Consider the following 17829-nt stretch of genomic DNA (forward strand, 5'->3'; position numbering starts at 1 on the left):
AATTAGCTGAGCATGGTGGCACACACCTGTAGTCACAGCTACTTGGGAGGCTGAGATGGGACAATCGCTTAAGCCTAGGAGTTCGAGACTGCAGTATCCTATGATTGGGCCACTGCACTCCAGCCTGGGTGACAGAAATAGACCCTGTCTCTAAAAAATAAATAAACATAAAAAAAAAACCCCACCAAATACAATTATATTCTGAAATAGAATTATAATATTATAAAGTAACACATTTCTACATATTGAAATGAAGCTGCTTCTTCTCGATCTCTAATACATAAATACACAAAATAAGTAAATAATATAAGAAATGTGTGGCAGAGTGGAAAGTGCAAGATTTGAAATCAGATGTCCCTAGGTTTGAATTCCAGCTTTGTCACTTTTATCAGCTATGTGTTGGCAGATAAATTACCTAAGGGGCATTTCCCCCACCAACTAACTCTCTCTCTCTCCCTCCTTCTCTCTTATCTAGCACCATACTCAACATAGAGGGTACTCAATAATTGTTAGCTGTGTTTGTTGTGTCTGATATATAAGAAGATATAAGCCAATGATGAGCAATATTATAAAAATCATGAAAAAAAAAAGAAAGACTGTTTTTTCTTTTACTAAAATAAAGCCTCTACAAACTGAGGATTTTGGCTCCCTGTTCAACAGTGAGTCCCAACGTAAGTGTTGGCAAACCTACACCAAAGGAGCCTAAATCAAAACAGAGAGATGAAGGCAGTGTGCTATGCTTGCAAGTGAAAGTCTAATAAACATCTGCTGTATTGAATTAGTTATACGTAATAAGAAGTAACATTTCTAGAGTGTTTATTTAATGCCAGGAAACATTTTAAGTACATTGGATGTTTTCATTCATTTAATCTTCATAATATTAATTATTCCATTGTGTAGGTACTATTTTGATTCTCATTTTGTAGATGCGGAAACTGAGGCACTGAGAGGTTGAGTAACTTACTCAGAGTCACACAGCTGGTAAGTATGGAGCCAGATTCCTCTTAGGCAGACTTCAGAGCCATTCTCTTAACTCAGCTACTACTCTACTTCTTTGACGGGAGTGAAATGTGGAAAAGTGACAGACCTATTAAAAACAGTTATTGGAGAGAAAGAGTACTTGTCTATTCTTTTCTCCTTTTACTTATTCAACTCCTCAAAAAAGAAAGCCACTAAGAAGACAGCCTAAGAAAATGAAAATATATTACAGTAGGTGCTCACCCTTCATTACTATACCTGCTCATTAAAGTGTTAAAGTGACTTAGCCAAATTAAATAACAATAATAAAAGATTCCAATGAGCTGTCATTTTTTACCACGATGATTTATGCAAGTGTTACTTCTCTAGAAATTAAGAATAAATTTAAAGCAACTTTGGATTTCCATTGTATGATGACTTTTTATTGAGATCAACAGAAATTCATGTTCTTGTGAGGACTTCAGAAAAAGGGCTGTTGAAATCTTTTGGTCATACTTCTCTTAATATTTAATAACCAAGAGAGACTAAGAGAAAATATTTACTGAACATATATCTGACAAAGGACATGTATCTAGAATATATAAAGAACTCCTACAAATCAGTGATCCAAAGATGGGTGATTCAATTAAAAATAGACAAAAGATTTGAATAATTCACCAAAAAGATATATGGATGGCAAGTGAGCACATGAAAAGATACTCAACATCACTAGTAATCATTAGGAAAACATAAATCAAAACCACGATAAGATATTATATAGATACTAGCATGGCTAACATGAAAAAGATTGATCATATCAAGTGTTGGCAAGAATACGGAGAAACTAGAACATTTATACACTACTGGTAGGAATGTACAATGGTGCAGCCATTTTGGTATCTGTTATCTCAAAATGTGAAACATGGAGTCACTGTATGACACAGCTATTCCACTCCTAGATGTACACCCAAAAGAATGAAAATATACATCTCTGCAAGAACTTGTACATTAATGTTCATAGCATCATTAGTCATTAATAGCCAAAAAGTAGAAACAATCCAAATGTCCATCAACTGATGAACAGATAAACAAAATGTGGTATATCCATTCAATGGAATATTATCAGGTCATTAAATGGAATGAAGTACTCATACATGGTACAACGTGGATGAATCTTAAAAATGTGCCAAGTCTACATCAAATTATGTCTAATGTTTAAAAAAACATGCTAAGTGAAAGAAGCCAGTCACAAAAGACCACATATTATATGATTCCATTTATAAGAAAGTTCAGAATAAGTAAATCCATAGAAACAGAAAGTAGATTGGTGGTTATCAGGGGCTGAGGGGAAAGTGGAGTGGAGATTGACTGGTTCTTTTTAGGGTGATGAAAATGTTCCAAAATTGACTGTGGTGCTGGTTGCACAACTCTGTAATTCTATTAAAATACATTGGATTTCATGTTTTAATTGAGTGAACTGTATGGTACATGAATCATATCTCAACAAGGCTGTTTTTAAAAATCTATCTACTCTCTTTTTTTACATAAGAGTGTAACAAACTTTACTTGGTGAAGAGGAGAAACTATAGGCAAGTATTGTGCACTGTACATAATTTAAAGTAAGAAGGTATACACAGCCTAGAATCTGATAGCAAGTAACAAGCAGAGACAGGAACATGAACAGCTTCCCATTCTGGGAGGTTGAACTAGGAGCAAACAACTTGATGAACCTCAAATTGCTTTGAAAGGAGAGCATTGTCTTATCATGCACACACCTAGGACTATATTGATAAACCAAAATGAAATTTCGTTTGATATACTCTGCTAAATAAATGACGTAAGCACAGTGCATTTTAGAGAGAGAATCTTAAAAGTGCGTGGCCCTAAAGGCAGATGCCTCTGCACCTCCATTTTTCATCTGTAAGATAAGAATCTCTCTCTTGCACGTTGTTATGATCATTACATGAGGCAATGTGTACAATGTGCTTGGCAATAGTCCCTGGCATGGCAAGCACTCAATAACTGTGAGTTATCATTATTATGGTATATACAGTAACCATAGAGACCTTGGGATAGATTTTCAGAAAGGCAAATTCTATCCTATATTCTTTGCTTAAGAAATTGTGGCAACACTTAAAACATTTTAGAAACATTTCTACCTTAAATGGTTTAAATATTTTTGAAAGTTGGTAAACAGCAAAAACTAGTCTATCTAGAATAACTTATTCCCTAAAGAGTATAGGTACCATGTTTTACTTATCATTTAATTGTGAAAATGGGAAAATCCATATTATAGGCTAGGTAAGTCATATTTTTATTTTTATTTTTTTTAGAGACAGGGTCTCACTACGTTGCCCAGTCTGGACTTGAACTCCTGGGCTCAAGTAAGCCTCCCGCCTCAGCCTCTTGAGTAGCTGGGACTACAATTGTGTGCCACCATGCCCTACTCAAGTCATATTTTTAGGGGATATATTTAGGTCAAGGGGGCAAATATATCAGCTCTCCAAATTGTATAATAAACAGCAGGCCAGTATATTTTTTTGAAGGACATGCCCTCTACAATAATGCTCATGACCAAGGAATTTTAATAATGCTCTGGAATTCCAGGACTCAGGCTTTTAGCCAAGTGTTTTGAAACCTGGCTCCAAGAATTCTCGATCGAGTAAACTCTTCTTCTGTGTAACAGTAACAGAAATCTTAAATGCCTGAATAGAGCTAAACTACTAATACATGTTCATAGGAAGCTGTTTATTTTCCTCCATAGCTCTGCTGAGGCTTAAATGAAAAAGCTCAGGGGAACAAAATTCAAAAGTTGAAATGTTTAAAATACCACATTGCCCAACTTTCACTAGATTCTCTTTTCTTTTTTCCTTTTGTTTCTTTTTTCCAATATGTTTCTGTTGAATCTTGTTTAATATCTAGAGTTCTGAATCTTTGTGTCTCTTAATACATATGTGTCATTTTGTCCAAGCTATTGATAAAATCAGGTTTCTAATTTCCTCACCCAGGTAAGAGTTAAATCTCTAATCCCTTCAGGAATACATGAAGAATTATCACATACCTGTGGGCAAATAAAGCCTGCCCCGTACATGATGCTCCTTATGGAAGAAGAAAGAACATCCCTGGGAATGAGACTGTCTGCAAAGATCATCATGAAGTTGTTGAAGAAGGTTAAATGAAAGACTTGGAAGAAATTCATTATCAGAAAGAGGTAAAAGTTCTTCTGGGACAAGATTTGTCTCATGGCTAAGACGACAGTGGTCCAGGCGAGATCCTCTTCATTTTCCAAGAGAAGGTTTTCCTTGGGGCTTCTTTTAAGTTCGAAATGTCTCATGTGGTACATGCCAGCATAAAGGCTGGCAGCAGCAAGAAAGGCAATGACAATAGCAATGGCCTGAAAATAGGGCAAAATTTCCATGTTATTAGAGATGAGGCCACAGAAAAGGATACTGGTAGATGCTACCAGTGATGCCACTTGGTTAATTTTAATAAGCTGAAGCCTACTTTCATGTCTAGTGAAAATTTCTGCAAACAGTGCACATTGGGCTTGCTGAACACAGGTGAGTGTGCTGTCAAAAGCACACAATGATACCACCAGGTGAAGTCCACTAAGCCAGTCACCCTCTTGATAGTATTTCCAAGGGAACCAAGGAAGCAGGAAGGCTATTGCATACAAAGGGGCACAACACAAGATAGAAACATGACGACTTGAGCAGCATTCAGCCTTAGAGTTGTCGTGAAAATACCCAATCAGGTTATTAAGAACATTCCAGATCGTAAAAATTATCTAGGGAGAAAAAACACAAAGGATTATTTCAATGTAGTAGCATAAACTACTCCATGCATATAAAATAAAAATGACTCCTGAATTTTTTTTCGCTCATGTGAAGTAACCAAAGCTGATCAGTACAAAAACTCACTGTTTTCAGAAGGAACTGAAATATTAACAACAGCTAATACTACTCAAAAGCCAATGTGCATTCACATTGCGTTCGGGCATCGTATAAGGGTTTACATGATTTTATCAAATCCTTAAAAACAACCCTGTAACACAGGTACTATTATTACCCCTCACTTTACAAATGAGAAAGGGCCAGAGAAGTTAAGCAACTTGCCTAGCTAATAAACAACAGAGCCAGGGTCTGTGCTTTCAATCGCTATGCTAGAGTCTAGCTAGCACCTAGATTGCCTCTTAACAGTGACATGCAGGGCCATGACTTTGCAAAGAGTGATGGCCTGTTTACACAAAGGCATCGTTTTACATAATTTCATTAGGAAAAGCTAAAATATCAATGTTTATCATCTCAAAATGGATCTAATAAGTATGTTATTGTGGTAATAAATGGCTAACATTATAAAATATAAGGGTTTTAAAACCATGAACTCTATTCAGCCTGACCTAACTGGTCATGAGTTACGATACAATTTGTGAACACCATGGGCCTTTTCAAGGATATAAATATCTTAATAATATTACTGATTGTTCCTATGTAATTTTCCAGATAACCAAAGCTTACCCTTTAAACTCTAAAGCCTTTATGTTTTAAGTGGCAATCTTTTAAAAGATCTTTCTTTGCCCTCAAACAGAGAAACCTGGGCATGGAGAACTTTTTCTGATAACTTTTTCAGCTGTGTTGAAGAATCAGCTCTTTGGCAAATAACAATGATACACAACTGTGAAGAAAGAGAAGGTCTGGCCCACGTGAAAGGACAGTAAACATTCCATCTCACCTGGGCTTGATAAAAGGCCATATCCGAAATCTTGTACAGATGTAGAAAAAGTTTCACATAGTAGAAACTGAAGACAGAATTTAGCATTTCAGTCCCTAATGTTATCATAGAGTATGCCCAAGCAATGGGTTTGATATTTGGAAGTGTCATATTTGGTGCAGAGGAACTCTTCTTTCCTTTGTTTAAAAAAAAAAAAAGTTAAATTCACTGTTTGCATACAATAGCTGATGGGTGGCAAAATTCTACTGGACATTAGTTAATTTTAGTTAATTAAGAGTCCAAAACTTTGTTTATTTAATCATTCACGCAGTACGTTTTTGAGATGTTGCCAGGAACCCTAATTTGCATGGAGTGTGACTCTACCTATATTTTTATTATCTCTTCTAATTTATAAGGTGGGATTTATCCAAGAGTTTGGACAAGCTTAACTAGTGGTCAGGGAGATAGGTTTATGGCATTATTACCCTCCCTATTTGGGAGGGTACAACAGAAAAAGAACAAAGTGACAGCCTTTTGCTAAGGTCAGAGATAAGATACAGAAGCAAGCCCTTCATCTTAGTATAAAGTTGTCCATTCAGTAGTACAGACTTGCATTTGAAGATTTATTCTTGATCTTCTCCTGATAGACAATGTAGCTTTGACCCAAAGGACATATCTAAGATGGGTATAAAAATAACACATTCTGATCCTTGCTCTGATGCACAGGCCCCTCTTAAATCTAACCCGTTGTCTTACCTTTTGATTTTCACAACTGGAAAACAGGAAAAGGCTAACCAAGCAAGAAGTAGGCATAGAGTTATCTTCCTTTTAATCTTGAGTATAGTTTTACAAGAACACTATGATCTTCCTGTTTTATCTTTGGCTTACTGGAATATTTGACCAGGTCTCCACGATCTTAATCAGAAAACAGACAACTGTGTAAATAACTCGAAGGATTTATTTGCTTGGATAATCCTTGGGCCTCTGCTTTAACTTTGTAGACTCAGGAACAGAATTAAGCAGATACTTCAATCTATATGGTCAAATTTCTTAGGGAAAGGGAGGGCAAGTCAGAAAGGGGAAGTAGGCATTTGGCTCAGATTATCAGATTATTTAAAGTCCCTAAGCTTCACTTTGCACCCTGAGACCCAAGAATGATTCTAATTCTCTGAGTGGTAGGGCCCTAAAATCATCAAAAGGGGTTATCAAACCCATATGCATAGAAAACATTGTCTGTAGACTGAATAAAGAATATTTTGCCCACATGTTTACTTGTATTATTAAAACGTTTGTAGATTCTGCTGTAATGATCAAACACAAATCTGATTTTTTTTTTTGTCATTATGCAGTTCTCAAACACTTGAAAAGTACAAGCACTATTGTGAGGAGGTCAGCCACACAGCCACTTTGGCTTTAAAAGGTAATTCTCAGATTTGAACAAGCTGGGAACTACTGGTAAAGATCTCTAGGGAGTTTCTTTTGGCTTAAGTGAGAATGAAGACTGAGGTTAGAGGTCGCTTTGTTACTAAGATGGTCAAAAACAAGGGAGTCACCAGCCTGAGCAAGAGCGAGACCTCGTCTCTACTAAAAATAGAAAGAAATTGGCCAAACAACTAAAAATATACAGAAAAAATTAGCCGGGCATGGTGGCGCATGCCTGTAGTCCTAGCTACTCGGGAGGCTGAGGCAGAAGGATTGCTTGAGCCCAGGAGTTTGAGGTTGCTGTGAGCTAGGCTAATATCACAGCACTCTAGCCCGGGCAACAGAGTAAGACTCTGTCTCAAAAAAAAACAAAAACAAAAAAACAAGGGAGTCAGTAGAACCAAAAGCTAAGATACAAATTTAGCCTACCAAAATCTAGGCACTCTTTTTTTTCCTTAGCTTTATTTCAGGCATGCTAAACCAAGAAGCATACCACACCTTTCTCAACTGATCTATCATTAAGTCAGAAGGTAGGTATTTATAAACTCAGTATTCTGCAAAGGGTCATAAGCTCTCTGAGTTGAATTGAAAATTTTTTTCAAAGAATTTGAGTTAAGTACCCAGCCTGTCTGAAACATAAGAATATAAGGTTTTAAGAGCATTATGAAAAACTCTATAGTCTGAACTTCTCTTTGTTTTTATATATTGAGAGGAGGAAGTAAAAATCTTATTTCCTTCTGCAAAAGAAGCCATCAATATTTTGCTTTCTATTACTGTCATCATAGTAAATACTAATTTTTGTAAGTATCAAACTGAAAATCATCACTTACAATTTTTTTAAAGCCACCACTACTATCTAAAAACTCTCCTTACATGAATTTACTATAGCAACAAAACTCAAAGGAACAGGTGCATTGTATCTTTACAACCAAAGACAAAGAATTTCTAAAGCTGGATCATCCTCACCATAAAATGTTTTATATAGAAGACTTTAAAAGTCGCAAAATGATGTAGTGATTAGGCTGGGCAAGTGCACTAAATAGTAATGAATTATTAAATGAACGCCCCAAATCCTCCTTTTGGAATCAACTTGGGTAGCTATTTACTAACCTACTACAAAACCAAATAATATTAATGTCACTGAAAAGGCTACTTATAATTGCTTCTAAGCTATAACTAAGTAGACTTTAAAAGAATAACGAAGATCCCTCCAAATTTAGCGCTGAAAACTAACACAACTTGTTCAATGCAATTTTTGTTCAAGATTTTCCAGGGGAAAAAAAGTTTCCTTAAATGGTGTCCTTAAGAAGAATCCGCTAACACACCAAAAGGCATAAAGCTTGTGGGGTGTTTTGTTTTGTTGTTATTTTAAACTATCAATAACTTTAATTCTCCAGATGGATTTCTTTTTCTTTTTTCTCATTCATTCTCTTTCTTTCTTTTCTTTTTTTCAAAAGAAAGTTCCAGTACACTTTTTCCATGTGGAGTTAAAATGAGCTTCTGTTTGCCATGGAGCAAACAGCCAGCACGTTCAACCTTCCGGATCAGTAATGATCATGCATCAGGTGCATGATTTTAGCCCTTAAGCGTCCACAAATCACCATTAGCAAACTCTAAACCCAATTTTCTCTCTTTTCAAAGGACTCTATCTGTAGTGATTCGCATAGTTGGTTTTAAATGATTTTATTTTGACTCTGGACTAATATCTCTACCTGAATATTAACAACTAGGGCAATAGAGGATTTGTAGGGGACCTAGCTTTCTTCTTAACCTAGCAATAAAAAGCAGATCACTAACATTTTGCCTTTTAGTATATTTGGATTCAAAAGAAAGGGATTTGTGAGATTACCATTCCTCCTTTATTATTGCTTTCTAACATTGTGATTCCTTCTACATTTTTTAGTTGGTATCCTACTATAAGAACTTTCTTTTCTCTCCCATTTATTTATGCATATCAGTATACATGACGGATACTCATGGATTCTTCCTTTATTCAATGGGTTATAATCCATTACTATTATTTATATTTGTCCCCAAGGGTACCTGCACTTTAACCGCTATCAGTAACAATGACACAGCTTTACATTTAAAAAGGGAATAAAATGCTTCTTCATATTGTTTCTCTTTGATTCTCCTAACTCTGTGAGCAAGGCAAAGAGGCAATCTCTCCTGTAAACCTTTTGGCAAAAGGCTTCTCTGTTGGTACCAACTATGGCAAGAACCCTAGCTTTTGTGACTCTAGATCCATTGTGTTTTTCACTCTATTAAGCAGTCTTTGTTAAAGATCAAAGGGTAAAACTTGAGACAACAACCACACAATGGGGAGGTCTTCTTGTCCTTGGCAAGATTTCAAGGGCAGTAGCCTACAGCCTATGTAAAAGGTGACCCTGGAGTCAAGCTGTTCGACCCTCACAGCATCAGCATGAGGTTACATTGATTTGAGCAAGGATGGGGAGGCAGTGGACACCCTAAATTTTACTACCCACAGGAATTATTTGGGGTGAATTTTTCCCCTCCTCCAAATTACCCGTCTTTAGAAAGACAAAAGTAGTTTGAGAATCTACAACGCCTTCCCTACTATTTCCCTTATTTTTCAGCCCAGTAATGTGTACAAAGTGGTTAAAAAAATAAGATCACAAAAGGGTTTATAACAAAAAGCCAAAGTCCCCAGCCCCAACTACCTCTCCCCTCAGGAAATCTCTTAACGACTTCCCATATTTAGTTCTGACAGCTCTCTCCGTATCTGTGGAAAGGATTTATTGAATTATCAACTTAAGGTATTATCTGTCAACTCACTGCTAAGATAGATCAGGGTTTAACTCATACTACTCCCCTTCTCTTCCCTCCCTCTGAATTTCTGATAGTTATTACCTTACGTTCTAGAGATATTCTTTCAATAATATACGTAAACCTCTATTTTTTGTTCTGCTCTATCAGCGTTAGACAGATATTGGCACTGCTGTCTTCTCCTCTCGGCTGTAACTTTACCTTTACGTCAAGGTTGAGAACATTGACCTTCAGGTCTGTCGCCCTATTTAAGAGTTTCCGTGCTTTGTCTGCACGATGGTGCTAGAAGCTTAACCCGCGAGCAGTATTTACTGTGCTATGTCTGGAGGACAGCGTGCACTGCCCTGCCGGCCATCAAGTGCCAGGGCCGCAGCCTCTCCTGTCCAGAAGCAATGTCATGTCTCCAGATGTTTACCTTGTGGTCTACGAGTACCTTTTAAAAACCGTATGCACAATCGCTTGCAATTTTTTGTCCCCCGAGTAGACAGCTTCCAGCACTCCTCCCCGCCCCAGATTCTCAAGTAGGTCTGGCGCCCACCGTTTTAGCGGGAGTGAGTACAATTCCCAGCGGCTCACAGGGCTCAGATATCAAAGAGAAAAGAGCTAACACGCAGAGGGCGTTTTCTCAGCCCCAGACTCCCGATCGGCCCTGAGTCTCCCAGCATCTGCGAGTCAGGACACGAGAAGGGCCAGACAGGCAGCCAACCTCGGGCTTCCGGCACCTTGCGCGCCTCCCGTGGGCACGAAGGAGTCCCCAAGACAACCGCCCACTGCTCTGAGGCGGAGTCCTCGCACCTCCGGCTCGCGCAGCCTGTCCACTGACTGGCCAGCCGGCCAGACACCCACCACAGGGGACGCCGCCGCCTCCCCACCCCGGAACCCCAAACCCACTTCCAGAAGCTACATAAGGGAGGCGAGGGGGCGGGACTCTCGGCCGCACCCCTTCGCGCTTGCCCCGCCTTCTTTGTTTCTTCCAGAGGCGCTATTGGCTGCTTGTCCTCGAGACTGGGCGAGCCGCGGGCCTTCGGGGAGACGCGATTGGGAGAAGAGGGTGCCGCTCGGCCGGCGGCCCGCGCGCGATTGGTCGAGACGCCGCCGGGGGTTTGAATCGCAGCCCCGGTCGGGGAGGGAGCTGCCAAAGTGCCACGTTGGGCCCGGCTGCTGCGTGGGGAGCCGGCTCCGGGCGCCTGCCGGGACGCTAGCGCCGGGGTGCTGGCCGTTGGGCTGCGCAAGGCGCGTCGGGAAGCCAGTCGGCAGCGTGCGCTGCGGGTTGCTGTGGTGAGGCGGCGCGGCGGAGCCTGGGCGGCGGCGCGTCCCGCCTGAGGGCGGCTCTGGCTGAGGGCGGAGGGGCCGGGGAAGAGCCCGGGTCAGCGGCTGAGGCGGGACGGCGGCGGCGGGGGCCGCTGCCCCCGGAAGACCCAGCCGCGATGCTGGCGGAAAACCTGGTGGAGGAGTTTGAGATGAAGGAGGACGAGCCGTGGTACGACCACCAGGACCTCCAGCAAGGTGAGGGCGAGGTCGCCCCGGGAGCAGGCGGCCTGGCCGGGGAAGCCCCTGGTGCGAAACTGTGAAAAAAGTTGCTTTTGCTTGCGGGCCGCCCAGGCAAGTGCGAGGAAGGTCTCGGGCTCACCTGGCGGCGGGGCCGGCCTGCCCGCGCATCCCGCCCGCGGGAAGCCGGCGCGCGGGGCCCGCGGCCCTGCTAATGCGCAGCACTTGGAATAATCACTAATGCGCGCTGAGTGCTAACTGCGCGCCAGGCACCGTTTTAAGCGCTTTCCGTGGATTAACTCATTTAATCCTCACTGCATTCCTCCGAGGCAGAGAGGGGTGAACCAGCGTGCCCGGCTGTAAGTGGCAGAGCCAGGGAAGCCGCTCCTTAGCTTAGCCCGCTGCAGACCCGCTCTGTCTCCCTCCGCGAGTCGTAACAGCGCCTTTAATGGCCAGCGCCGAGGGTGAGCTGCTGCAGGTGGTAGTGGCTTTGCTGTGTGGCAGGATCTGTGCCAAGCTCTTTGCATACCCTGTTTGATCCGCATCTACATGAGAGAGTAACTTGTTATCCCATTTTCCAGATGAGGAAAGCAGAGGCTAAAATGGTAAAGTGGCTTGCCTAAAGCTACGTGTGGGAGCAAGTGTTTTCGAACCCACACAGAATGAGGAGTCGTGGTCACTGCCCAAGCCGTATCTCTTCCTTACCATCCCAGTTTACAGCTTTTTCAGTTGGGCGTTAGTTCACTAGGTGCCACATGAAGTGATGTGAGGGCATTTGTACCTCTACCACTTCAGTTTGCACTCCAGCTTTCACTTTAAAAACAGGTCTGTCTTGGATTTCTTGCTGATGGTGTCTCCGGAGAATAATCTTAGTGCAGCCCTCGATTTGGAGCCAGTGGCCCCCTTTTTTGCGTATTAGCAGGTGGTTGCAATTGGGGAACACTTTTTATGTGCCAGACTTTGATAGGCCCTTAACACAGCTGCACATTTAATCCTCCCGATAGCTATAGAGGTAGAAGTGAATACTGTTGGGTGAGCCAGGGTTCCACTGCAGACTCCACAGCAGACATTCCTGACCACTATAGTGAGTACTGAGTAATGCTCAGGAGTTTTTCCAGGCATCTTCAGTTTCTGCAATTTTGTGTAAATCAATTCTTTCAGTTCTAAACTTGCAGTGAAAATTAACATCTTTTAGTTAAATATTAAATGGGCAGGATTCTTGTTCATGCTAAACATTGAGCTTAGAGGGAAAAAAGAATGTAGACTCAGAAAAGGAAAATGAAGATAAAGCGTCTGTTTGGGGGAGAAGGTGATTTCTTAATATGCAATCACTTGAACCAAAGTAGTTCACCATTAACGCTTATACGGTGCAAACTGTTTGGCAGTTGCAGTGCAGTGTTTGCCACCATGTTCTCTATGTCCAAAAGACAAATTTGTCATACATTTTAAAAGACCTGTTTTTGGATTTCCCCATAAGGATTGATGGCCTAGTTTGATACTTTCTCCAGGATTTATGAGGCAACCGCTCTTGCAGTTGCAACATTTTTTCCCTATAATTTAAGCAATTTGTATAATCAAAGCTAAGTATTTTTCTTTGCTGTATTTAAGAGGTATAAATTTTTAAGGACAGAGAGAGCTCTTTTTTTTTTTTTTTTTATCTCCAGCATCTAGCATAATACTTGGCACATACTAGAGGCTTGATTTTAATATTTGTTGAACTGAACAGAAGCACTCACACAGGATTACTGTTTTCATGGCTCGCTTCCATCAGGTGCCTTAGTCCACACTACACTGTCCCCCTGTGGGAGGTTGTTAAGGAACAACCAGTTGTAACATTTTAATCTACTGAAAAGCAAATGCAAGGCGTCCGGGTTACACATGGAATTCTCTTTAACCTCTGATTAAAATGAAGTTGTCTTCAGGTTTAACAAACTTTAAAAAACACAGGTCTGAACCTCTTTACTGCCAATTTGCATTTGGAATTTGTGCTTTTCAAAGGGTTTTCGCCTTCATTATCACAGTGGACTTTGACATAACCCTTTATGTCACAACCGACTATGTCAGGTAGGAATAAAGTATGTGGCATTCCAACACTTATAACTTGTGACTATGGCTTATAAAAGAATGAAGGCTTCCATGTGAGTAAAAGGATATCTTTCCCCCAATTTTGCTAAATTATGTTAAAGAACTCCTAAATGTCTAACAGATTTTAAAACTTGTTCATGTCTCGAGAATTTGTTATCTGCTCTGTGCCAGGTATTCATCTGGGCACTGAGGCCACAGTGCCTACCCATGTGATAGGTATAGGCAGGGTTCCTCCTCTCATGGAGTTGATGTTCCAGGAATCTGTTCACTAGAGAAGCCTGGAGATGCTGCCTCCTAGTATGTGCCCCCTACAGTGCCTGGCACACTGTAGGCCCTCAGATGTTTGCTGCTGAAAAAGTCTGGGAGCAGGTCTGTCCTGTTAAACAGATTTCTTAAGCAGGTCTAGTGGGATTTTATCATGTGCAGACATCTGTTCATTTTTAAACATCCTCACTATTACTGAGCAAGGCTTATTTGGGGAGAGCTACTTAAAACAACTTTTGAAGATCTTGTTCTCAAAGTCTTAGAACTACAAAATTTTTTCCTTTAGCAATAGAAGCCATTATTTAAATAGATTGAATCTTTGTATCAAGGTTAGCTAGGGCATTCCTTTTAACATTAAAATTGTTGCAAAATTCTAACCTCAGTAGACTCTGGTCTACTGTTCATACCTTGTTAGAAACATGTAAAGCTGCGTGTAGGCAGGAGGAGAAAACTCTTTGCTTTTACAAAACACTTTGATGAAGAGACTGTCTTTTGTCAGAGGGCTGAGTTGGCACGGTAGGAAAACTGACAATGATCTCTGTGGGTAAGATCTTTTCTGGGACAGCAGGAGCCTTCAGTGCAGGTAATGATGGAGCTTGCTTTGAAATGTGCCCCTGTGAACAAGGTGGAAAGTCTTCAGAGACTGGATTTTCTTTTAGGCCAGCTGCTATTATAATTGTCATTTGGTGAGCTGTACAAACTTGGAATAAGGATTCAGGTTTCTGCTATATGGATCAGCAAAGAACTCTTAGTTTAAAGGAGTCCTAAAATTTCTTTTCAAGATGAGTACATCTTCCTTGGGTGCAACTTATTTGCTGAATCACTGTTTAGAGGATTACTAAAACTGATACCATCATTTTTCTTGATGTTTATATTCAGGACTTTTGCTTTCCCAATTATAGTAACATTGGCAACAGGAGTTAAACAGGCGTCACCAAATGACGCGTTTGACTTTGTAATAGGAAAAGCTTTCAGCCTTAATGTTACTGAATTACTGCTAGACTACAGCTAACATGGGAATGTGATGTCCTCGTATTTTTTTATTTTTTTTTTAAGAAACTGAAGTAAAATAGGAAAAATATAATAGTGGGATTTAAAGGTTTCAAAATTGTGGAGGGAAGGTCCTTTAAAAAAAAAAAATCACTCAGCTGCTAGTGCTAATTTTTTGTCTAAGGCGTAGGGCCGAGTGAATGTGTTTAAAGCTAACAGTTTTTACTATTAAAAATAGAATATTATTACCTGCAAAGACTCATTGGTGAAAGAATATTAACATATGAATATATCAATATGTTGCATTTTTCAAGCCTGCGGGAAATCTATGGTATTTTTAGTGCCTGTCTAAGCCAGGCCAGTTCAATAGGATTTAGAAAAGACAACCTCTTAATGAAAATCTTTATTGTAATCCTTATGGAGAAGAACGGGTGTGCAAGGTTTCAAAACTATATTTTTCCTTTTCTTTTGTGCCTTAATTAAAAGTAAAGGACATTTAATATTCTTCTTTTCCCTCCACTAATTATTTAGAAAACCTTCTTAGGCTTACTGCCAGTGTTTGGCTTTTTTGGTTATGGAAGCCAGATGCTACACAACAGGAAACAAACTTTTTTTTAAAGACCAAAAAAAGTCCAGTGTCTTTAAGCTAACAGATGAAGTAATATCCTATTTTACAGTGTGACTTCACAGAAGCTTTCTTGTAGTTGAGACTTGACTTGCTAAAATTCTATCCTAAACATACCATGAAATATTTAGGAGACTGAGACTTCAGGTTACTGAGCCAGGTTGGGGCTTTGTTTAATTGGAAATAAGGATTGAGATAAGGACAAGTCTCAAATTCTTTTTCGGTTGCTATTAACTAAAGAGTGCTATACTTGGCATCTCTTCCTAGCAGTAGGAGCAGGAGAGAAGATGTTCCGGGCTGCTGTTAAGTAGCATAGGTAGTTTCATTACTGAGTGAAAGTTGTTGATGATGGTCTCAAGTCATTCTTGATTCTCTGAGAGGTTTCGGCTCAGGTTTTGATTGCTAGTTAAGAACATTGGTGAGTCTGATCTTTCCCAGTGAGGAATTACCACTTTACAACTTAAAAAGGAGAGACTTAAGTAATATCTAGGTAATATTTTTATGCCTTGTCTTTAATACAGTGTGTTGGCTTCTATGTAGGTCTGTGTATACACATTACACACCCTGTGAGTACAAAATCATTTTTTCTGGAACATCTTCAGCCATACATCGTTCCTTTTTCATTTGATGAAAACAAGATATTAACTTGCCTGGAGTTGTATATGCTTTCACTGGCAGAGCTGGCAGTAAAAACCCAAATAGTTGAACACTAGTTTCTCATCACTGTCTAGGAAAACAAGTAGAAAAGATTAAGTAACCTCAACTAGGGGGAAATTTGTATTCTCTATGTTAAAGAAATACGTGGATGCCCCTTTCAGTAGCCTTAAAACTGTGCAGATGAGGATAATAAAGACTCGTGATGAGGGTAAGAGTTAGAACCTGTAGACCTAGTAGTTCCTGTCTTGTCCGTGACTCACCACGTAGATTTGATCAGGTCATTTAACAGCTTTGTGCTTCAGGTTGTCCTCATCTGCAAAACTGGATTAAATACCTTGTAAAGATATAAAGGCTAATGTCTCTCAGATGTTTTGAGCTGATTTGTAAAGGTTCTGTGAATACAAGATGTTCTTTCATAGACTTGTTAACTAAAGACTTAATGTTACGATAGTAATGGGCATTGTTAATATAAAAATCACATCAGACAAGACCATAGGAGACAAGGGGAAAAAAGGAAAGCAAATCAGTAGAGAATGTATTTTAGCACCTATCTACCAACAGTATACTTTTTTATTTAAAATGGTTGTTAAATGTTTTAAAGTGATCTAAAGTGGTGTGTGATAGGTTCTGCTGCTTTGTTTCTATTAATACTAACCTAGTAGAATACTAATTACAGACTTGAATGGACGTGTCCAGGTAACAGAAGTTGTTGCCACTTACTCTAGGTTAAGTTTTTTTTTTTTTGACACAGAATCTCACTCTGTTGCCCTGGCTAGAGTGAGTGCCGACAGCCTAGCTCAGAGCAACCTCAAACTCCTGGGCTCAAGCGATCCTACTGCCTCAGCCTCCCGAGTAACTGGGACTACAAGCGTGTGCCACCATGCCTGGCTAATTTTTTCTATATATTTTTAGTTGTCCCGATAATTTCTATTTTTTTTTTTTTTTTTAAGTAGAGACGGGGTCTGGCTCTTGCTCAGGCTGGTCTCGATCTCCTGAGCTCAGACAATCCGCCCGCCTCGGCCTCCCGTAGTGCTAGGATTACAGGCGTGAGCTACCGCGCCCGGCCTCTAGGTTAAGTTTTACTGTTAGTAGTAATGGACAGGCATTAAAACTCACTTGTCAGTTTCTAAAAATTAAGTTTAAAAATCATATGTAGTGAGGTTCCCTGTTTTCGTAATATTTTTATGACATTAACTGAAATTACTTTCCATTGTACCTAGAATAAAATTCTGGATTTCTCTGCTGTAGCCTATAAAATCCTGTATGGTCTGATCCCTGCTTGCTTCTCCCACTTCATGTCATCTCACTTGCCCCTCATGCTTCTGTCATACTGGCTGCTTGTAAGGTTGTATGTAGAGAATATGCCAGATTCTTTCCTGGCCCTTACCCGGTAAGTTCCTTATCCTTCAAGCTCTGACTAAAATGTCACCTCAGATCTTCCTTGTGACCTTCCTTTCTGAATTGGGCCCTTTGTTCATTATCACCAAATCCAGGGTTTTTTCCCCCTTTTCTCTCTTACACTTTGTATCGAATTGATCAACAAATCCTTTTAGTTTTACTTTAAAAACATGTCAGAATTGTCCTCATCTCCATCTATGCCACCCTAATCCAAGGCACCATCATCTGTCACCCAGACGATCGCAGTATCCTTCCGTCACTGTGCTTCCACCTTTGTTCCATTCAGTCTGTTTACATAGTAGCAGAGTAATCCTGTCACGCCTCCACTGGGTTCCATCACATTCAGAGTAAAAGCAAACTCTTGACCTCCTTAGTTAGGCCCTGCCTAAGTTGGCCAACCTTGGTGTCCCTCTGATTTGACTCCTGTCCCCCTCTACCACCACCAC

General features: G+C 40.1%; 2 protein-coding genes across 2 annotated transcripts in view; one reads left to right on the forward strand and one right to left on the reverse strand.

Annotated features, from left to right (window-relative positions):
* The window catches only part of LOC105810892 (transmembrane protein 180), a 24933-nt gene extending 19224 nt beyond the window's left edge, over nt 1-5709 (reverse strand). Inside the window, exons 1-2 of the mRNA XM_012644938.1 lie at nt 5689-5709; nt 4019-4351 (exon numbers count right to left, since the gene is read on the reverse strand). Of these exons, the coding sequence (XP_012500392.1) occupies nt 4019-4351; nt 5689-5709 (354 nt within the window). The remainder of the gene's footprint in view (nt 1-4018; nt 4352-5688) is intronic.
* Nucleotides 5710-11010: 5301 nt separating this feature from the next.
* CDR2 (cerebellar degeneration-related protein 2, 62kDa) overlaps nt 11011-17829 on the forward strand; it is a 25735-nt gene continuing 18916 nt past the window's right edge. Inside the window, exon 1 of the mRNA XM_012644988.1 lies at nt 11011-11382. Within this exon, the coding sequence (XP_012500442.1) occupies nt 11304-11382 (79 nt within the window). The 5' untranslated portion in view covers nt 11011-11303. The remainder of the gene's footprint in view (nt 11383-17829) is intronic.

Source organism: Propithecus coquereli, unplaced genomic scaffold (assembly GCF_000956105.1).
Source record: "Propithecus coquereli isolate 6110/MARCELLA unplaced genomic scaffold, Pcoq_1.0 Scaffold223, whole genome shotgun sequence".
Lineage (NCBI taxonomy): Eukaryota > Metazoa > Chordata > Mammalia > Primates > Indriidae > Propithecus > Propithecus coquereli.